We start from the raw sequence: 23,955 nt of genomic DNA, 5'->3' as shown, positions 1-23,955 counted from the left end.
GTGAAGAGTCAGGTTTAGAGGAGCTTTGTATCGACGGGCAGAACAGGCAGCAAGATCTTGGCATGAACAAGCCTGTTCGCAGTTGCGAAGAGCTCAGAACTTCAGGATTTCGCCTTTTTTTGCAGAGGAGCTCAACTGATGCAACACCAAGTTTCCAGGACCTGAGAGGCACCTCTTTGGGGCCAGGAACTCACATCAGCAGAGGCCAGCAGGGCTCGTGCAGGTTCAGTTGCAGGTCAAGGCATGAGGTCTGTTGGGTAGATGCAGGGAAGCCCCTGGAGCTTGTTTTGGCCTTGTTGCTCAGTACAGGAGGGCAGTCTGCTGGCCCTTGTAGTCACTTCAGCCTGAGATGAATGGATTAAATCCAGTCTTCCTTCTCATCAAACAGGGCATCAGAATAACAGGACTGCAAGGTAGCATTCCTTCTGGCAGCAAAGCAAGTCCTTCTTCTGTAGTAGCCCGAGTCCAAAAGTGTACTGAAGTTTCCTTCCTCTCCTATTCTGGCCCCAAGCTCGCTGCATGAACCATGCAGTGGTGACAAGTCCTTTTTGTGAAGACAGGGCACAGCCTATTCAGCTGCAAGTGGGGCTGTGCTCAGCTCCGGCCCCCATCATGCCAGTTGAAAGCCTTTCCAAGCACACCTTATCTCTCTATTGTGGGGCTGTCTGGGAGTAATAACCAAAGTCCAACTTACAACTATACCCAGTCGTGTGACCCAGGAACAAGCTGCAAATGGTTATCACAAGAAAATGGCAACTTTCTGAAAGTGTCATTTTCAGGATTGTAACTTAAATTCTAGGGGTGGGTGGAATTTGCGTAATCGCGTTACGCAAATCTCTGTGAAACGGTAAAAAAATTATCCGCGAACACGCGGAATTGCTTCTTCGCAATGCTTTTTTACAGTTCGCACTCGCTGTTTGCGTGCTTGGGGGGAAATATCTCCCGAACACGCATTTGCGAACGCAAACAAGCAAAAAAATTCGTGAAGTCCGCGAGCGGAACGGAATTTACTGCCCAGGCCTATTAAATTCCACTTTACCATTCAAGATGGCTTTAAAATAAAATTCTTTTGATGTCAAACTCGACCTGTCTACTTTGTTGCAATTGAATGTTAGTACCTACTAATTGTAATAAGATAACACAATGTTATCCTATGTGAGAGGTAGGCCTTTCAGTAGTCAAAAACGAATTCAAGAGTTATTCACTACCAGGACATATCAAACTTAAAAGTGCATGTCCAGCCTCTTGAACACAATGCACCCTGCCCTCTGGGCTGTTTAGAGCCTACCCTAGGGGTGACATAAGTATTAAAATGGAAGGTTTAGGACTGGCAAAAGGTTTATTTTGCCAGGGTGAACTGCCAATTTTAAACTGCACTTGCATTACAAGAATTCTTAAGTGGGTGGCTGTTAGACCTGGCATCTTTGGCGTGGTTTCCCCCTATCTTTTTGCCTCTACCTCCTGTATTTTTGATGCTGTGCTGGATTTCGTTTTTGCTGGTTTAGATGCTTTGGACACTCTGCCACTGCTGATCAGTGCCAGAGTGTAAGTGCTCCCTATGTAAAGTGTTATTCTGATTGGATATACATGTTTGGCATATTTGTATCACCATGAAGTCCCTAGTAAAGTGCACTGAGTGTGCCAGGGCTGGTGATGACAAATGCTACTAGTGGGCCTGCAGCACTGATTGTGCCACCCACAGGAGTAGCTCTAAAATGGTGTCTCAGGCCTGCCACTGCAGTGCCTATGGGCAGTTTAGAACTGCCATGTCCTCCTGGTCAGTGTCCCCACTGACCAGGCCTAACCCTTCCCTTTTTGTACACATCAGTCACCCCTATGGAAGGCCCAAGGTACCCCCCTGAGCAGGGTGCGGTGTATGTGAAAGGTAAAGCATGTACTGGTGCAGGTAACGTTCTGGTAGTGAATTACAGCCATTTTCGTTTTTCACTATTGTAAGGCTATCTTGCTCCATAGATTAACATGGGGGATGCTGGCTACAGTGGTTAACAGCATTTCTTCCCATAGGAACAAGATAGGACATAAGTATCTAGTATCCCTGAACTCATAATTTAATAACACATCTTTTAGGAAAGGTTGTTTTTAAATCCTGTGTTTGAGAACAGCACTTTTAGAAAGTTGCTGTTCTCTTGTCTGACCCTTCTGTGTGCCTGGGCCTGTTTGTGTATTGACTGTCTGGTTTGAGAGTGACAGGGGCTGGGGAATTCCCCAGGAGGCTGGATGAGTCAGCACTAGGCTGAATGACTGCATTTGCAACTGGAGTGGTGGGAGGAGTTAGCACCTGGGCTGAATAGGGCTGTGCCTGCCTTCCAAAATGCTGGGTCCACCCCCCTGCTGGGCGGCTGAGGACCCTGCCCCTCACTCTGAAAGGAAAGAAGCAGCCAGCAAAACAAAGTACTCAGGAACCACCCAGAACTGGTTCAGACCGGGCTCAGGGCCCACATGCACCAAGAGAACAAAGACTTTAGGGGTATAAGTACAGGACCCCTGACAACAGAAAATTAGATCATCCTGGAAATCAAGAAGGAACCTCTGCCAAGGAGAAAGCTGAAACTGAAGAAGGAAGATTGTCCTGCTGTTGCTCTGCTGGACTGACCTGTTGCTTTGCTGCCAAGGAGAGGGGAAGGACTTTGCTGTGTGCTGTGTCCCCTGTCTTGAAGGAATCTCCAAGGGCCTGAGAAGAGCTGGTTCCCTGTTTTGAAGTCCCAGAACAAAAGGACTTCACCCCCAGCTTCCCTGAACTCTGCTGAGAGAGTTATGTCCCTCCTAGAGTGCTTGATCCAGTTGTGGGGCCTCTGGAGGTTGTACCTGTGCTGGGAAGCTTGAGATTAAAGCTTGAGAGACTTTTGAAACTGAAAAGTGTCGCATTGCTCGCTTGCGGAGCGCATCCCCGACAGTGCGAGAAGTTTCCCGCCACTACGAAGGTCGAGATCGTCGCAGCGCCTGACTCCGCTGCCAGAGACGTCGCATCCTTCGTTTGCGGGACGCACCAGACCGGTGCGGGAACATCGAACATCGCTGCGAGTGTCGGCGCAGAGCCTGTCATCGCTGGGTGAGATCGCCGCAGCGGTTGCTGGCGGACCGCATCACGTCGCTGCGAGTGTCGTCTCAGAAACCATCGCATCGAGGACCTGCGAGAGAGAGGATCACCGCTGGACCGCGCATCGTCGCCCCAGAGATCACCTTTGCGAGAACAGACTTCCTACGGAACCTACGCACCGGAATCCATACAAGTGGCCTTCCTCCCCATACAGACCGGATTCGTCGCAACACGCCCGCTGCTGCAGCGGGGTTGTCGCATCGCCTCCCCAGGGTCTCAGGAGCAACACATCGCTTGTTTTCCACCGCACCAGCTTCTGCTTTTGGAACTTTGTTGCAACTAAAAGGTACTGTGAGTAAACGTGACGCAACTGTGAACTTTTCACGCATCTGTAGAGAATTCTATCGCAACGTAGAGAATTCTATCGCAACCTAAAGAATTTTAACGCAACCTTAAGAACTCTTTTTGAAACCATATTCTTGAACTGTGTATGTTGGATTTTTGTCGTTTTGGTCTTGTGTAGTTTAGATTAAATACCTTTATTTTTCTAAAACTGTTGTGGAGTCAGTTTGTGGTGTTTTCACTGTGTTACTGTGAGTGTTGGTACAAATACTTGACGCATTGCCTCTGGTTAGCCTAGACTGCTCGTGCCAAGTTACCTAGAGGGTGAGCAGGGGTTATCTCAGAGGGTTATCTCCTTGCCCTGACTAGAAGCAAGGGTCCCTATTTGGACAGTGGTACCTACCTCTGCCAACTAGAGACCCCCAGTTCTAACAGTGGCACTATCAGCTCTGCAGGCCCACTAGTAGTATTTAATTCACAGGCCCCGGGTGCATATAGTTCCGCTTTACTAGGGTTTTACAGGTGAATTCAATGTTCCAATTTGGTATAAGCCAAACATAACATGTTTAGGGGAGAGAGCATAGCACTTTAGAACTGCCCAGCAGTAGTAAAGTGCATAGAGTCCTTAGGCCAAGAAAAACAAATACAGCAAAAAGAGGAGGGGTGAAAGCAAAATATTTGGAGGGAAGACCACCCTAAAGATGGCAGATCTAACAATTTAACTTTGGTAACAGGGCAACCAGGGAAGCCTTTCTGTTCCTCTGAGTCTTTCAAACTACTAGTATAGTCCTTTGAGTGATACCTGAACACTTATTTTCAACAAAATTCCTGTGAGGCGGGAGGCGGTCTGGGCAATGTCGGGGCGGGCGGGGGCTGGGGGCAACATTTCAGGCTTGGGTGCACTCCCGCCCCGCGCAACGCTGCCGCAATCCGGAAATGCTGCCCCCAGCCCCCTTCTGCCCCAGGCAACGCTGGGGCGGGCTGCTAGTAACCTTATAAAGGAACTCTGTCTTCTGCCTCGTTCCTCTAGATAATGATGAAAAGCATTGGTGTCTTGCAATATCTGTATAAAGTGCGGCAGAGGTTATTTCATCTCAAATATTAGAGAAGTTAAAGAGCCATGTTTAAAACATTCACAATTCACAGAGGTCTCAATATCGGTAATACTGAAACCAAGAAAAGATCCCCTAGAATATGCATCTTATCAACCAATCTAATTGCTTAACAACAACGCTAACATTTTCACAGGCATCTTAGCAGCGCGCATCAACCCGTCCATGCCGGGCCTCATTGACCCGGACCAGGCCAGTTTTATCCCGACTAGTGAGTGCAGGGACAACACGAAATTCTTCGTTGATCACTCCCGGAGGGAGGCCCTCCTGCTATCTGTCGACGCAGAGAAGGCCTTTGATAGGGTCCATTGACCCTTTCTAACGGAGACGCACCGTGGGGACAGATTTCTTGGGTGGCTCGGTTACATATACAAGACGCCAAGAGCATCAGTCAGGGTCAAAGGATTCTCTTCACGGCTCTTTCCAATATGTAGGGGGACTCGACAGGGGTGCCCGCTCTTCCCCTTACTGTTTTCCCTGTATATGGAGCCGATGGCTCAGAGGATCAGGGACAACCTAAGAATCTCCGGAATTCCCCTTGGGACAGACACACATACTATCAGCTTATACGCCAACGATGTGATTTTGTCACTGACGAACCTGGCGACTTTCCTAGCGGCTTTAGTCGACGAGTTTTCTTGCTTCAGCGCTGTCTCTGGATTCAAGGTAAACCTACAATAGTCCCAAATTCCAAATCTATCCACATCCCCGATCACTGAGGAGGTGCTAGCGAAACAATTGCCATTCTCCTGGGCCAACCAGCACATACCATACTTAGGAATTCTCCTGGCTCTCATCTGGGGTGGGAAGCAGCTGCGTCTTAGCTTCACACAAGTCGTAAATAGGAAATCCGACAGCGGGATGGAGGTCCCAGTGGTTTCGCAATACTTCCAAGCTTCTCAGCTGCATTTTGTTTTAGAGTGGAACCGCCCTTAGACAGAGAAACATTGGTTGTTTATGGATCAAATGATAGCGGGCAGAAATATCTGGTGTGAACTCTGGCTCCCACGGAAGCACAGAGCTTGGGGTCTGTACTCTTCTACTGTCACGGCGACAACTCTAAAGGCGTTGGATGCCACAGCGATCCGACATGAGCTTACCACTTTCCCCTCCCCAATGACCTCTCTGGTTGACAACCCGGATTTCCCACTGGGGTGTGATTCTGAAACCTTTCAGCGCTGGCGTGAGATGGGATGTACGAAGATATGCTCCCTTTTTGATCAGAGGGGGACTTATTCCTTTCGCTCAGCTCCAGGAGGATTATGCAATCCCAGCAGCGGACTGCTACATGTACCAACAAGTGCAACACTGGGTAAATGTTATATTGCACTAGTGCGTCACCTGCTTGGCTGGATGATGCTCTTCTATGATGTACCTGATGTTCCATGTGCTGATGTCATTTTCTGGTGGGGCAGTGACAGTTAAGCCAGCTGCGTCTGGCAGGGGATTGTTAGGGTTTCTCCTGAGAATAAACTTCACTTGAAGTTGAACGTGATTCCAGCTTTATTTACCCACAACATTTTGGCGATGAGGATGTTCAGCTGCGAGTGTGTTTCAACGACTGATGTCCTCAATTCTTGCAGGTGTGCAAAAAGCAGTTGTTTTTCAGGATGATGTTTTGGTGTTCGGAGCGAATGAAGATGATCATAATATGTCGTTAGCAAAAGTTTTAGGTTGTATAGCCAGAGCAGGTTTGCCGTTGCGAAGGGAGAAATGTACGTTTTCCACCAGAGAAGTAGAGTATTTAGGTAATTTGGTCACCAGTGAGGGAATTAAACCAAAGGAAAATTTGGTGAGTGCAATCGTCAATGCCAAGACCCCACATGACAGAGACACATTGAGATTGTTTATGGGTCTTGTTGAATATTATGCTAAATTTGTGTTTGATTTTGCAAGAAAGACTGAGCCATTGAGATAGATGTTGAGACGTGGAAGAAAGTTTGTTTGGGAGGTTCAACAACAGAAAGCCTTTGACTTGATTGAACATGATATTACACATGCTGAGGTGTCAACTTCATTTAAGTCTGGCATTAAGTCTATTGTAACAGTGGATGCCAGTGCTGTTGGAGTTGGCGCGGTATTTGCACAAAGACATGGCAAAGTGGAGAAAACAGTTGCTTTTGCGTCCAGATCGTTGACTGAAGTTGAAAGAAATTATGCAGTGATAAAAAGGGAGGCATTGGCAGCAGCTTGGGCTACCAACTACTTTAGAGTGTTTTTGTGGGGAAATCCATTTACATTGCGCACGGACCACAAACCGTTATTAAAGGTTTTGGGTCCGGTTGGGATAAAGAATTGCTCTGGGCGGCTGTGAAATTACAGGAGTTTGATTGTAAGTTAGAATATGTGCCAGGGTGGCGTAACAGGGTGGTGGACTGTTTGTCGCGCTTACCTGACAAACAAGCATTGGTAGAGGACTTAGCAATGGAAGAAGTTGTGGCGAATGTTGACGATGCTTTGGAGGCTTATGCAAATGCTATTCAGAAGAATACCTGGTATAAACATATGGAGGAGGATGCTGTTTTGAGTGGTGTGGTGCGAATGATGAAAGATGGTTCTCGGAGAGAAAGCAGTCTACCAGTGGGTGTCACACCTTTTGTGAAAATTGTGGATGAGCTGTATGTGACTGCTGATGGTATTGTTATGCGCAATGATAAATTTGTTCCACCTTCTGGTTTGCGATCCAGATTAATTAGTTTGGAACATGAAGGGCATCTAGGACAGACATTGACTGTGAAGAGATTGAAGGGAATTATTGGTGGCCGAACATGGATGCCGAGGTAAAGGATTGGGTGGAGCGGTGTTTGGCTTGTAAGGAGTCTGAGAAGAGATTGAGGGTAGGTTTAGGTGCCTCTAAAGAGCCGCAGCATATTACTTCAGCAGACAGTATGTGGGAGAAAGTCTGTTTGGACTTTATTGGTCCATTTACATTTTTGCCAGAGAGTCAGAAATATGCGTTGCTATGAGTAGATTTTAAGTCCAAGTGGATTGAAGTAGCCTTTATAAGTTCGATTACCACGAATGCTAATATTGGTGTTTTGTCTGAGGTGTTCAAAAGAGAAGGTTTTCCATCAGTTCTTTTGTCCGATAATGGCACGCAGTTAACCTCTTCTGAGATGAAGGTGTTCTTAAATTCTGTTGGTGTCAAACACTCATGTTGTTCTTTATACAACCCACGGGGAAATGGGTTGGTGGAACGTTAAATAGAATGGTGAAGGATACTATGCTGTTGGCACATAGTGGTTGCTTATGTAAGTGGAATGTTGTGGGCTTATAGAACAACATTAAACGGTGGTTTTGGTGTGAGTCCTTTTGAAATGATGCGTGGAAGGCCAGCTGGTACAAAGTCACTCCCATCATGAATGCGGGATGGTTTTGGTTCTCAGCGTATGCAAAATGTTTTGTCTGAAGGGAAAAGTGAAAAGTTGTTCATTAATGTGGGAGATTGGGTCAAGGTTAAGCCTGGTCTTACCACCAATTTTTTGCATAAGTTCAGAGGCCCGTTTAAGGTTAAAGCTGTGGGTAGAAATTGGGTCAAGTTGCTGAATGGGCACACATGGAATTTGAGGCACGTTGCTCTGTATCAAAGGAAGAATGGAAAGTCCAAGGTGAGTTTGGAGTTGGAGACTGATTTGTCTGGGTCTTCAACTTGGATGTTGATGGATGATCATGAATTTATGAAAGGTTGTATTGTTGGTGGTTCAGACAGGTGTGTGCGTGATGGGTTGGTTGGGGAAGGAGGTGATGGAAGAGGAAGAGATGGGTTGGTGGGTTCATATCGTGTTTTGAGGGAGGCGGGGGAAAGAAGAGCACCAGCGTACCTGAGGGATTATATTGCTACTGTTTGAAACTTTGTAGGACTGTCTGTGATTAGGTTGACTGAAATGTTATATGGTGCACCAACTTTATTGCTTTATTTCCTTGCTGGTTCATCAGATCACATTATTTCTTTCTTTCTTTCTTTTCTTTTATCTTTTCTTAGGTTGTTTTTCCTTTTATTGTAATGCAAGATGGGGAGATATGTTATATTGTACTAGTGTGTCTCCTGCTTGGCTGGATGACGCTCTTCTATGATGTACCTGATGTTCCATGTGCTGATGTCATTTTATGGTGGGGCAGTGACAGTTAAGCCAGCTCCGTCTGGCAGGGGATCGTTGGGGTTTCTCCTGAGAATAAACTTCACTTGAAGTTGAACGTGATTCCAGCTTTATTTACATCACCAGCAATGAGACCAGGGGTCTCACGAAGGTTAACACCATTTGAAAAGTGGCTTGTCACGAAAGATGACAAGCGCCTAATATGAGAGCTCTACACATTCCTTTCCCTGGTCACTTCTTCTGCAAAGGCTAAGGGACGGTTAAGGTGGGAGGAGGAACTAGGCAGACAACTCAAGAGCAAAGAATGGCAGGACATCTTTTACAGAGAGCACCACACAGCACACATGTCAGGCACGGAGGCAGCATATAAGGTGGCCACATATTGGTATCTAACTCCAGCACAACTTAATCACTGGAAAAAAGATCGCCTGGCATATTGCTGCCGGACCTGTGGTCAGACTGGGTCACTAGTACATCTTCTATGTCAGTGCCCCAAAATAGTGCAATATTAAGATCTAATTCTACAAGATATCAATGAGGCTTTCGATACGGACATCCCACGCTTCACTGCATACACGCTGCTAGGCCTCCCTAACCAATTGACCTTCCCTTTGTGTTCCCTGAGAGGAAGACAGGTAGCCATAGCATTGAACGCCGCACGCCTTGAGATGTTAGCTCACTGGGGGTCTGAGAAAGTCCCAGATCACTATGCCTTGCATGGACGATTATGGATGGTGTTGGGCATGGAACGGTTATCGTTGGTGGTGGACAACAAAACCGGCGTTTTTCAGGAAATATGGGCTCCCTTTATAAACATCCTCAGTAATCTTCTGCAGGTTTTACACCCCACTGACATAGAACAGCTGCATACGCCAAGCTGGATAGCAAACAGGGACTCTTAGGCAGCCACGGCCGGTAGTAGGTGTAACTGCAGGGCGGTGACGTGGGGAGTGGGAGGGGCGGGGTGGGGTGTAGTAATGTATGGATAACGGACTTTAACAGGTAAGTAAACATATAAATAAAACTAATTTCGTTGTGTGCACTGCATCACCAAATGTGATGCAGTGCGCGCAACGAAATTCGTTTTATTTATTTATATGTTTACTTACCTGTTAAAGTCTGTAATCCATACATTACTACACCCCACCCCCCGTCCCCACGTCACCGCCCTGCAGTTACACCTACTACCGGCCGTGGCTGCTCTTACGTAATTTCCAAGTGGGGAAAAGCCGGCGTGCGGAGGAGAGTGGGTGGGTGTGGCAGTGGGGTACTGTTTCTCTTTTGTCTTTTCATCCTCTTTCCTCTCTTCTCTTGAAGGCACTCCGATAGTTCTTATACCTGGGCAAGTGATGAGCTTTGTTAACGCAGGGCTCGAGCTAGCTCGAGAGTTTGAAGATTATAGAGCATACCCCAGATGAGTAGACTAATGTAGCCCTTAGCCCACGCTGTCTCCCTCCGGATTGTTGGCTTATAGCTGTGTTAATTCCATGAGACTGGTGTCTACACTGTTGGCTACTAACAATATTTGAAATTTGATCTTCTCTTCTTTTGATACTGTGCCTTGGTGGAAACCAAGTAAAAGATGTATTCCATAAAACATTCACAATATAAATTATAATAGTTATGTATTACTGCGTTATTTAAATGTATGTATTTTATATACATATTCTGTACCTTGTATTGTAACATCAATATGTTTCTTGCACGATTTTTTTTATATATACTCTCTTAAATGTTTATATTCATAGCTCTCTCATCGAATTATCATGAAGATGGAGTGTACGCAGAAGGGTCTCTTTCAAGAGAGGGAAGTGCTTCCAATCACTCAACAAGTGGCCCAGACACCTGGGCTCTTCCTTCCAATACAGTGAACGCAAGTCATAAATCTGACGCACTGATGGGATCATATGATGCTTCCAGACACACACCAAACGTATTTCCACGTGGAAAAGACGACCCTGACCACACAATGCCATCCTCAAATCAAGCTCCATTGTTGCCAGCAAAGGGCAGGCCGAATCAACAACTATGGGAGCCTGGTGCACCCAACAACAAAAGTTTATTTATGCTAGCATCGGGGCTGCTTTTCATAAATTCTACTGTAGTGAACGCAAAACGAAATGTTTTCCCCTCATTTCGGAGGAGACCAAACTATGCGACCGTTGATAATCATGCATGGAAGCGAGTCGGCAGAATACCACTGTTTAGACCAAACCCAGCTGTTCTTGTGAGAACAGGTTATCCAGAGGCGTCATCTATATCGTCACTCGAAACATCACTACGTTCAGTATCTGCACGATCTGACGTAGTTTCCGTAAATACTAAAATAACGAGAAGAGCCTCCACGCAACATGAGATCCAAGAATTGATTGGGAAGAAGAACACTTCTTCAAAAGGTCAAACATTCTTGTCCAAAACCCGATTCCACCCAGGGCCCCAAACTGCAGAAAATAAATGTGCGGGCATGATATGCTTTCCAGGTGTTCCATGTGAACTAACACAAGATGGCGGAATAGGATGTGGAAAATGTCCGATTGGATATTTCGGCGATGGAATTACTTGCCGAGGTAAATATATGAAGGGGGTTAATATTTGAAGCATATATATAATATATACGAATGTAAATATGCGTGGAAAAAAATATGGGTAAATATATTAGGCAAGTGATAACCATAATGCTCGCTTGTTAATTTTGTTTTATTTATGGATCATTGGCGATGTACTATATTGTACACCTTGTATCTGTGTCGATTTCTAACACTAAATTGGCTTGAATTTTTTTTACTCGGTAGGTCACATTGTACAATATTCTGCTGACACCTTTAATTCCCAGAAAATGATAGATCTTGTTTGTCCAAGCCGCAATCAATAGGAACACTCTGTTTGCACAACGTTTATATTCAGTGATAGTTCCAGACTTTGCAGTCTGTTGACCTTCTGTTAGTCTGTACGGCTTCTTCAAATTCCTCTGTATCAGGAGGTGCGAAGTATTGACCTTGCATGCAAAGGTGGGTGTTTGTATCTCGATATTTGCGGAAAGTCAAGTGTATAAATGTCGTTTTTACAATTTGAAAAACCCTACATAGGATACAGCTTTGTAAACAGACTGTAAGAAGCACTACAATGTTGTACTCTTTCATCGATCTCATCTTGCAATGCATTTTTACATGAGAGTTGTTTGTTTTGAGAAAGAAGCGTAAAGAAATGGACATTCGATCGAATAAAACGGAATGTCCTCCAAAAAAAGAATACATTTAGATATATAACACAGTGTAATGATATAAGGTGGCATTGCATCTCACCGTGTGTACAGTAACCACGGACACACCCGAGTATTGTACCAGTATTTAGTCTTCAGCTCCTTTTGTTAATATTGAACTATGCATAGCAACTCCAAGTTTACAAAAAGAAGCTGATGAACTGTGCTCCCATATCGAGGTGTGGATATGATGCTGCGTGTGGGGCACTTGAAAACATTCAATTTAAGGTGATGGTAACTTTCATTCAATGTCAGTAAAGCGTCTAAACTATTCCATTTTTTGACAAAGCACATCGAGGCGTCTGCCAGGACTCTTTCTACTGTTTGTTATCACAGTTACTTTCTCTGCAACCTAGTGTTTATGGAATCCCGAGCTCATGCTGTTGTGGATGGATGAATGCACATGTAAGGTACCGTACATGGACACGGAAACTGCTGATGTGGAGGGTAACTCCGCTACATGTTAAGAAAATAAGAACAGGATTCGTTTAGATCAGCCGTGAACAGCTGGAAAAATGCTTTAATGAAGAAATATACAATTTTATAGGCGGGCGGATGGTCCACCGGCCCTCTAGTGCAGTGCAGGCTATGGCCACCACTGCCCTGCTGATGGATCTCTACCCAGGCATGGAAGTACCTTCCTGACAGGTGGAGAGCCACTGGGGCAGCGCCACTGATAATAAGCATTTGCAATGCACTTGGTCTCGCATTTAGGCGTGTTTAAGCTATTAGCATTGTAAATGACAATGCCTTTTATTTAGGTTATGGTTTTTAAAACGCATTGTCATTTACAATGCCAATAGCTTAAACTCGTGTGAATGCGATACCTATTGCATTGCAAATGCTTGTTGGGGACTGGTGCTGTGTTTTTCATCATCAGACATTTATCAAGAGAGGAAAAACACAAAGTGGAAAGATGGAGGAAGAGAAAGATGGAAAGACTGTCTCAAATGGAGAAAGCAGGAAGCTGCAGGAGTGAGAACAAGGGGGCATATTACCAACAACTAGCGATAATTATCGCTATGTTGGCTTAGCGGCAATATTTTTATCGCCGTGCTGCGGCGATTTTTATCGCTTAGGAACCTTGCTATTATCAAGGTTTATCTCCTAAGCGATAAAAATCGGCCGAAATGCATGAATATCGCTGAAAAGTCAGCGATATTCATGCATTACCGAGCTAATGCTCTTAGCCATGTTATCCACCTACCATTGGAAACATGGCTAAGAACTGCTCAGGGGCACGGGTTACCTTTTGGAGATATTCGCGCTTAGCCCTGCGCTTGCCATGCCACTGGATTCAGGCTACACTGGTGGATGAGGGGTAATATCCCGAAACCTTTTCTAGGATACATGTTTCTGGTCAAGGGAGGACCTGGCCTGGCAGTTCGGGCTGGACTCTTCCCATGGGGAGCAGGGTCAAGACTGATTTGCATATAGCTGGATCTAAAGTGGGGAGGCATGTTGAGCACAAAAAATATGGATTTAAGTCCAGATCGCTGTACTGGGGGTGAGTGTTTGACATTGTTCAGCATTCCGCCCATCAATTGTTTTTTTAGCACACTCTTCCTGTTGCCCACTTGAGGAGAAAGGAGCCCCCCACTGCCCGCAATGGGTGTGGGACATCACTAGTTCCACACTGTTTGCTGCCCCTGGAGTACACTGGACTGGTGTCCTGCCTGAGCTCTGGAGGACACTGCGATACCTATTGCTGCCTGTTGTGGATGTCTACCATATGAGCAAATACATTACTGACCCTAGTAATGCACATTCCCTGGCCATGATGGTGAAGCCTAAAACAACCAAACTGTCCACTGTCCCCCATTACAGGGGGGCTCCTCTGTGCACCAGGCATCAGGCAGGGGCACACTAGGCCAACTAGAAATGACTTTGGAAGAACATTGAATGGCTCCTGTTGGCCATCCAAAATACTAAAACTGCGCTGGAAGCAAAGGTCAATACTGTTGCTTTGGAAATGTCCCTGCTACATGCTGAACACAGAAGTTATCGGAGAGGGTTGAAGATGCTAAGTCGAACCTCGGGGCACTCCGACCAATAGCACAAGAAACACTGACTCAAGTGTGCCAGCTAAAGAGGGATGCAAACCTCCTGCAGTAATGTGCTGAAGATGTGTAAGGCTGCTCCAGGCATAATATCATCTGACTACTAGTGATTCAAGAACATGCAGAAGGCCTGAGTGTGGAACCTTTCCTGGAAAATTGGCTAATGGAAACAGTACTGGCTAGTAAATCCCCTCAATTCTTCCCCATTTAACTTACACTATACATCCCGGGGCACCCGCCACAACTGTGGTCAGCGCCATGCCCGATATTTGCACATCTGTTGAATTATAGGGACATGGCTGTGTTCCTGCAGTTATTCTGTACCTTGGGTGATTGGTGTCATGCTTCATCATAGACCAGTCCTCACCCTATAAAAACTCAGTTTGATAGAGGGCAGGCATGCACCTGACGACAGGCATGCACTTCTAAACTAAGTGGGGGCCCTTACAGAAAAAAGTGAGTTTAACCCCTTGGGCACGGCCGCGATTCTGCGCCTGTGCGGCCGTTTTAATGAGTGGGTGGGTTCATGACGGCCCCCAGCCGTCATCAGCACACGCCCACCGTGATGCTTGACGGCTGGGGGGGCGTCATCAGCATGGAAGGGGTTAAAAAGCCATTACAGATGTCAAATTAAATTTTAATATTGCTGGCATCTATATGGAGTTTAAAAATAGGGTAATCGGTTTTGTTGGGGATGTTTTTGTCATCAGGACCTAAGTAAAAATGATGAATGCCGGGAACGCTACTGGGCCACCTGGCAGGGCCACCTGGCAGAAACATGTCGACCCTATTGCCATTGGTGAGGGGACAATAACATCCTCACCACACTGATTGTTCTATTTTTAAACATCATATAGATTCCAGCAATATTAAAATTTTATTTGACATCTGTAATGGCTTTTTAAACTCACTTTTTTCTGTAAGGGCCCCCACTTAGTTCAGAAGTGCATCCCTTTCGTCAAGTGCATGCCCGCCCTCTATCAAATCGAGTTTTTAGAGGGCGAGGATTGGTCTATGATGAAGCATAACACCAGGTGGTGTGTGAGACTAGTCCTTCACTTTTTGTGAGATGTCTGCACTCACGAACTAAGAAACATTTGCACTTAGATCCCCCCACTGGGAGCAGCTCTGTTGTGTTTAAACTCCACTTACCCATCTCAGGGAAAGCTACTTGGAAGTGGAGCGTACTCAACCTTAATCTTGTTAGATAAAATCTATGTTGTACATTTCTTGTAAAAATAAGATACAGTTGTATGCCTACAGAAATCAGTCCTTCACAGTAAGACATAACACCTAACTTTGTACTGAGCTACCCTCATTTTTTCTCTAGATTTCAGGAATCTCCTGTTGAGCTCCACTTTACTATAAGTTTGTATGCTCTCGGGATCTTTAAAGTTAGTTACCATTTAACACTCACTTAATAATCTACCGATATAATGTAACCATGGTATATTCCTATAGTAATCTAATTTAGGGCAATCCAGGATTATATCTTTAGTAAAGTGTGCTTTGTCTTTTGTCCAAATTCGATGCCACAATGTGAGGGCAGCCACATTGATCAGATCAATCATATATGGTGCATCTAGCTCCTTGTGGTCTATATAAATGGCTGTTGAGTTTGGGACCGATAATACCCTTCTAATGAATTTATTCTCAAGGGTTTGTAATGGAGAGATATCAGCCATGCCCCACATTGCTCCACCATAGCAACCCCCTGTGATACACTTGCTCCCATTTATCTTTAGGATCTCACTTGTCGGTTTATTGCCTATTTTCTGGGAGAATCTAAAGCAGACGCAGCCCGTGAAGGGAGTTCTGAGGGGCAGGGAGGCGGTGCAGGGGAGGGGCAGGGTGGGGTGTGGTAAACAACGGAATATGGATAATTGCAGGTAAGTAAACAATTTAATAAATAAAACGAATTTCGTGTACCGCTTGCAGAGTCCAAAATGCTGCTTCACGAGTCTTGCTTAGGCTCCCTAGATTTTGCTCTACGTCAGGCGCCATTAGGCGACTCCATTGGCTGCCTGTGCAAAAAAGGATTGAATTCAAAGCGCTCTGCTTAGCTTTCAAAATTTTCAAATTTTCATCCCCAGAAATTCTATCCAAACTACTGACCCCATATGTCCCCAACCGACAATTACGCTCTGCGGAGCAGCTGTTGGCAGTGGTCCCCCGTGTGAAACGTGTTAGAGCCGGGGGGAGGTCTTTCAGCCATTTGGCCGCCAGGCTGTGGAACCAGCCGCGGGCCGTAGAGGGTGTTACGGTGGGGCAGGGAGGTGGGGAGGGGGAGGGGCAGGGTGGAGAGGGCTAAAAACCGGCACATGGATAATTACAGGTAAGTAAACAATTTAATTAATAAAACGAATTTCGTAGCGCGCACTGCATCGCATTTTGCGATGCAGTGCGCGCTAGGAAATTCGTTTTATTATTTAAATTGTTTACTTACCTGTAATTATCCATGTGCCGGTTTTTAGCCCTCTCCACCCTGCCCCTCCCTCTCCCCGCCTCCCTGCCCCACCGTAACTCCCTCCACGGCCCGCGGCTGTGTGAAACTCTCTTCCTGCTCAGATACGCCGTCTGGATGGGCTTTTTCCCTTCCGTAAAGCCATTAAAATGTTTTTGACCCCAGATAATAGCCTTTCTAACTTTGTTTTTTTCCCCTAGCGCCGGGACGCCCCTTTGCTGGGGCAGCTGTGCACTCTACAAAATTACTTAATAATAATAATATTAATCTCCTTTTGGTTTAGACCCACGGATCTATTTGTTACGGCTCCCATTATAATACATTGACAGGTACCCACCCGGTTTTCCAATTTTGCTACAGTCGCCGCCAGAGCAGATAATTTAAGCATAAGTGGATTCAAGAGGGCTGATACAACTGTTTCTAACATCTTCCAGAACTCCATTTTATCAACCTCCTGACTTAAAATAGGGGCTATTTGAACAGTGTCCTTAGTTGCCGTGGAATATCCTGTACAAACCTCCTTCTCCACAGCATTATGTTTAAATCCCATAGATTTGGAAGGTGGAACGTACTGTTATTAGAAGGAGGTGCTGAGTTTGTCCCTTGACTGATTTTAACTTTCTGGCCCCTAGTGACTACATTTGGTCTCGTAGTACTATCAGATACTTCAATGCAGTCAACAATCTCTGAATCTGATGCTGATATGTGATGGTCTGCTGGTATGGGGCGGTTACACGTGGGATTGATGTTTTCAGAGGGAGCATTTACACTTACATGGCAGGGGGGACATCTTGGATCTAATGAAAGGCTATGCGGAGTCAGGGCAATTTCATGAATTAAAGCAGTCAAGGTGCTGGTGGTGGCTGAGGTGTCGCACTACCACAAGAACCACTCTAGCTGCTGGCACTGGAAAGAGACTCAGATTCTGAAGGGTGTGCCAGCAGGTCAGCGATCTCAAATGAATTACAGCAGCAGGGCCCAGCTCTGACCCCTTGCCCAGCAGATGACCTCTATGGCGCACTGTGTGAGACCCTCCCAATAATGGCAATGGTGGCAAGGACTGGGGTAATAAAAGAGAGGGGATGGTTACAAAATATGCCTAAACTTTAGAGTGCCTGGTTTTTCAGGGTGGCAGAAGTTAGTACAGGATGCCCTTGAGCCTGATTCCCAGAGCACAAAGGATCAGGGCACTCCCTGCATTGACCTGTGGTGAATCGCAAACCTTGTTGCACTATGTACACATTTGTTATTTGTATGAATACAGCGTCTAAACTTCTCAGTCCTAGGAGAGGGAGTTGGGGATGTTATGGTAGAATACATTTTTTTTGTTGCCATGAATTGCAGTGGGTTGAGCCAGAGGTAGTACTTCTAGGTTGGTCCCTATTTGTGCAGTGATTTTGTGGAGACGTCCAGCCATAATAGCATATTTTCTATGAAAGTCATAACATGGAATGTGCAGGGACTTCACTGTCCAAGTAAAAAAAGCCAATACACTGGCATCTCTGAAGTGATGGAAAGTATAGGTGGCATACCTACTAGGGACTCATATCAATAAATTGGAGGGACGGGCATTACATAAACAATGGAAAGGTGGGGTGCATTGTATGATGTATTCAGCTCATGCTAGAAGTGTGTTGTTATGGATAAGACCAGGGGTCCCTTTCAGTCCTCTTATGGAGGTGATCGATCGTGGAAGGGTTGCTAGCAGGCCAACCGGATGGTCAGGATGCACATATATGCCCCTAATGTGGATAAATATGCTTTTCTGGATACATTGGCCCCCTTGCTAGCTAAAGTTATCAATTATTCCCTAGAGATGGGAGGGGACTTTAACTGTTAAGCCAATTCACTCTCAGATACATTACATCCTTCATACTCCTCCGCCCCTGTTCACAAATGGCCTGATTCACAAATGTAAAGTTAGACTTGTGGTGTAAGTTTAGACCAAAAGTCTAACTTTACCACTTTTCTGTATTCAAAGTGGTAAGTTACAAGTGGTATCTTTAATTCTGCAGTTGTTGTGGAACCTCCACACTAGGGGCACAACTTGCAGAGATTTCACTCCAGGTGCAGAGTGCAGTGGAATCTCCAGACTCAGGCTGAGATGCTGACCCCAGAGCAGAGATAGTGCCTGAGTGCAAAAATTCCACCCTGAGTGTGGATGTAAAGATGGTACTCATAAATTACCTTTGTGCTTTGGACCCAAAGTTCCCAATGTGTTTAGAGACTGGGTGCGGCACTGGGGCTTAGGGGACATTTGGGGACTAGGATACCCATCACAGAGGCTGTACTTATAACATTTATTATATGTGCATTCAGATATGGTTCTTTGCAACACACCATTACAGTGTAGGGTCTTAGCTGTGGAAAACCTAGCTAGAACGCATTCCAACCTCAATGTACTGCTGGTAACATTTGATTAGAATGCAACTAGGTCCAATATCCCAACATGGAAACTTAACCCCCTGTTGTTGGAGGACCCAGTTTTTCATGGCATGATGGAAGATGCTATAGATCATTACTTTAATGAAAATGAGAATGGACTCATCCAAATTGTAGAAATGGGAAGCCTTTAAGGTCGTGTTGCAGAGGCATGGAATTGCAATGGCAAGCGGGGTCTAAGCGCAATGACTTCCAGTTACAAGATGACCTCCCGCACTGTATGGAAACCCCACTGCTGAAAATAGGTTGTGCAGGGAACGAGATTCCTTTACAGCGCAGATTGAGCAACTGAGAAGATACAATTGTCAATCCTAGCTTATCAAGGCTCATGACAAGCACAAGCAAGATATGTCTGGCCACTTACAATCGTGGCTCATTAACTCCGAAAGGAGGGGGTTACCAATACTGAACATTAGAACAGCACAACATTAAGTTGTTCACTTACAGGCAGAGATTAAACATGTGATCCTCGAGTTTTACAAGCAATTATATGAACCGGGCAATAAGTGTAGCATGCAACAGCTCCACATTTACATCCTCCAGGCCCAAATGAGTCGATTGAAATCGCAGGAGGCAGGCCAGTTGGGTGGGGATATCTCCAACCAGAACAGGAGGCCAGAGGGGCATTTAGGGCCATGTCATGTGGAAAAGTGCCAGGGTCACCAAATTGAGAGTTCTATTCTACTTATTCAGATCACCTGATCCCTCAAATTACTGCTATGCTTATTGCAAATAGGAAGCAGTCTGGCAGTATGTGGGAAGCATTGATCACATCACTGAACAAACCATCTTATGATGCAGAGTGGGTGGGATCATACTGACCTGTGCAACACATTTCAAAATATCGGGCATCTCATTAAAATATTGAACTGCCCGGCAGAACTCCCTCCAACTGCTATTGCTGTTGCCATTGAAAACGCTTTTGAATCCCTGTCCAGGGATTCTCTATAAGAAGTGATGAAAGGCATGCAATTGGGCAGCAGATTAATTAGCTGGACCAAACTACTTTCCAGAAACCCGACAGCCAGTGTAAAGACTGGTACACTTATTTCAGAGAGTTATTAGGTGGGGAGGGGTACCCGGCAGGTCTGTCTGTTTTTAGGGAAACCGAATGAACCTATTCATTGTCTGAATAACTAACATTGGAAAGAGACCTCGGAAATTAGAGTCAGTCCATTGCTTTTATTGAATAGTCTAAGGCATAAATGAATACAGGAACATAATGAGTAGCAAAAGAACGGAAGTGTCTACTCTTACCTGAGATACGATATGTTAGAGATGCTTTGCCCACCAAAAGGTGAAGGCACATTGGCCTTTCCAGTAATATTTTACTTTTATATAATCTGACTCTATTGCTTTGCCCAGAAACCAGAACCTCTTAATTAAACAATAACAATAATAGTCTGAAAATGTCGATACTTTGAGAATGTGGTCAGTCTGAGGAAGGACAAGTAAATCTGACTGACACCGACCAAATTTAGCTCCTCAAATATTTCATATAGTTCCTGAAATTCCTTCCATGTAATCTGTTTCACTGGGAGAATTATTTTTATCATGAACACTTTTCACTGAAATCTTCACTGAAGTATTTTTTGGGCACTTAGGAGCCTGTGTACTATGTTGTTGCACATGAAACAGCAATGCAACTCTGGTGAAAGGTAAAACACGTATTTGCCTTTCAAAGGGGCTATCAGAAAATGTTAAGCAAATTTGTACTTGATTGATAGGGTGGATTTGTTAATACTTTTACTGCTCTATGTGAAAAATAAAAGAAAATATTCCATATGCCAAAAAGTATAATGAAATAATAGCAATATCAATCCTAACATTCCCTTTTGCTCTAAAATCTCACCAGAAACACAAATTGATAACCTATCCTGAAAGGAGCAACTCGATTCACAATGTTCAGAAATCCATTATTCAAGTAATGGTTTTGTGCATAGAAAAGGTACATAGGCAGTCTTTGATGAATTTCAAACTCTATGGTTTATTTAAAAAACATTTCAAATTGTTAGATCCACACAATATAGTAATAAATCAATCAGCTAACGCATTTCGTCCACACTTAGACATCATAAGGGATCCAAATTATGTATTGATAGTCTGCTCCGAATTTCCTGTTCCATCCATCCCATTAATGAGGAAGTTTTCTGACTAGTAGCGCATTCAAATCCAATTCGCCTTCTCTCCCGGCTGGTTTGATAAATTCTGCCGTGAGGCACTCCTTTCAGGATAGGTTATGAATTGTTGTTAACTAGTAGCCCAGTGGCGGTGGGACCATTGAAAGTTGAGCGTGGATGAACTACCTAATTGACTAGCTGGTATTACAAACCAGTGTGCACACCTCCTAGCTCTCACCAACTATCGATTTGGATGACTCACCAGAAGCATGTCTACTAGTACTTTTGCTCATTGTTGCAGTGGTATTTCTTGTAATTGTGGGTCTAGATATAAAGTAGGACTGGGCAAAATTATTAATTCTGCTGACTATGTCAGAGGAATTTTGTAATTATGCGTTCCTCTTGTAATGTGGAATTACTAATAGATTCTGCTGCTCCACCGGCGGAAATCTTCTGTAATGCTTGATTTTTTAAAAGGGCCAGATGAGGGAACAGTCCCTCAATGTTTAAATGGCACTGTAGAATAAAGTTTTAATCTGCAGTAATTTTATAATATAAAAGGACAGCTCTCTATTCTGGCCCTGTTTAGTAACCACTGTTTGAACTTGACAGGTATTCAGTACAGTGCATTCCTCTCTTCGAATGTTCATACTCTGCAGTAACTACTGCAGAGTATGTAAGGGTGCTGAGGGGTATGCAGAGCATATACCCCTCAGCACCCTCATACACTCTACAGAAATCATGGCATAGTATGTAAGGGTGCCAAGGAGTATGCACTACAGTGCATTCCTGTCAGCTCATTTACATACTCTGCCCTGATTACTGCAGAGTATGTAAGGGCGCCAAGTGCTTACCTCTCAGTGCCCTTACATACTCTGCAGTAATCACTGCAGATTATGTAAGGACACCTAGGAATATGCACTCATAACACTGTGGTGCAGTTTGCATTTGGAAACGCTATTTCTTATCACTAAGGGCATCCTCACATCTATTTTTGGACATGAGGGTCATTTTGAATATATGACATTACAATGCATACCGTAACAACGGATAATTTTACATTGCGTTTTTTTAAACGCATGTTCATAGGGTTATATTAAAACTACCATTACAACATGAATAATAACAATGCATACTAATACAAAGCAAACTATTACAACGCATAATAAGTCTACAATAGAAAATTAAAAAATTATGGTTAAATATTTTTTTCCATCAATCTTCTAAGACGGGATGCAAGAAAAACAGGAGGTTTGGGGGGGAGTGAATTAATACCCAGGTATTCATTTGAATACTCATGTATTAAGTCAAGTACCGAAATATTCAAATACATAGGTATTAATAGTTTTCATAATTTTGTTTAATTTGATTTCACTTTTTTTTAAATGTGAATTTAAAACATATATGCACAAAGCCGTTTTTAAATAATACACTCTACAGTCTGTGGCATAAAAGTAATCTACATACAAGGCACACAAAGCAGAGAAAAGGGGAGTCCTTCAACTATTTTCATTACAGCCCCTGACCTATTATTGACTCAAAATGGCTGAAGTTCTGAAACAGAACGTATAAACCAACTTTTCATACAACACATAATAAATATACATTCTGTCAGGTTCTGATTCACACTATTGTTTCAGAAAACATATTTTCATACAAATTCTTGTTTTCCCCTAAAAAACATATAAAAGAAACCTTTCACCATTTTATGCTCAGTGGTGCACTGACTTCCATGGTGACCACATGCAGCAGGAGTGGGAGTAGACTTCATGAGATCTTCAAGTTGTACACTGCTATCAACTGACTGAAGTAAGTGTAACTTTAACACAAAACACATTCTAAACTGAAAACAAATAATTTGAGCACTTATAATTTATTTTAAAATTATTTACAGCACTTCAAAATCAGCCCCAAGTCTACAACAGCCAAACCAGAATATATATTTCTGTTCAAAAAGTAAGTGGATATCAAACTACATCTATTTGTATAATAAACCCCAAAATCGGAAAACATTATATCTTTTTTTATTTTTTAATTTTCAGCAGAGATTGATCATACACCAGCAACAATTACAAATTTGGAAAAACAACCCTTTGGCAAATCAATTGTAAGTAAACTGTATAATCTATTTCGCTCAAATAAAATAAAATATTTAGCTTTAAGAATTTCACAATTCATTTGGCAGGTACTGGTCAGTGATGGGGGGCAAAATTACTATTCTATTTTTGCCAGGTGTTTGCCTCAGGAAAGGTGCTGGACAGTGGTGGGGGGCAAAATTATTATTCTAACTCCACTAAGGGGCCTATTTCGATGTCGAATGGTCAGCCAGGAGCTGTACCCGACGGACCTGCTGTCGTCTGTTACAGCCCTTCTAGTACGATGCGACCGAACAGGGTTTGGTCGCATTCGTATACTTAACAATGCAAGCATGCATTCCAAACGGAATGCATGCCTGCATTGTACAAAGCAGGGGTGCAGTTCATCCCAGCACCCTGTGGCTGGCACCCCAAGGTGCCTGCAATCGGGGGGATTGATCAACGGAGGGGCACCATAGGTGCCCCTAGGCTGCCATCTGGCGGCCCCACACCCAAGGGGGCCCTGCTGGGGGCCCCCAGAACAGCTTCCGACTGCCTTTTCATGCCAGACAGACTGGCACGAAAAGGCAGTGAAAAGCTGCCATCGTACTCCCTCTGTCGTAAAGAGGAGACCGGGGGAGTACAGTCGGATTTCCGGACTGCGGACCGGCTCTCCGAGCCTGTCATTCGCAATCCGGAAATCCGAGTCGGATTCCTTTCCGACCGAGCCCATCGGAATGGCTCGGTCAGAAGGGCTCCAACCATGGTTCGGATCCCTTCCGGCCGAAATCGGAATCGGCCCCTATGTGTTTTCCTCAGGGAAGGTGCTGGACAGTGGTCGGGCACAAAAATATTTTTCGGCCTCGGACTGGTGATTGCCCCAGGTAAGATGCTGGAGAGTGTTGGGGGGCAAAATGACTATTCTA

The 23,955-nt window shown here is 44.5% G+C and overlaps 1 protein-coding gene across 1 annotated transcript in view; it reads left to right on the top strand.

Annotated features, from left to right (window-relative positions):
• The window catches only part of LOC144824296 (uncharacterized), a 718,699-nt gene that overhangs the window by 477,807 nt on the left and 216,937 nt on the right, over positions 1–23,955 (top strand). The window contains exon 5 of the mRNA XM_078683421.1: positions 10,358–11,176. Coding sequence (XP_078539547.1) covers positions 10,358–11,176 — 819 coding nt within the window. The remainder of the gene's footprint in view (positions 1–10,357; positions 11,177–23,955) is intronic.

The sequence above is a fragment of the Lissotriton helveticus genome, chromosome 3_1, assembly GCF_964261635.1.
Source record: "Lissotriton helveticus chromosome 3_1, aLisHel1.1, whole genome shotgun sequence".
Lineage (NCBI taxonomy): Eukaryota > Metazoa > Chordata > Amphibia > Caudata > Salamandridae > Lissotriton > Lissotriton helveticus.
This window is presented reverse-complemented; position numbering and strand designations above follow the sequence as displayed.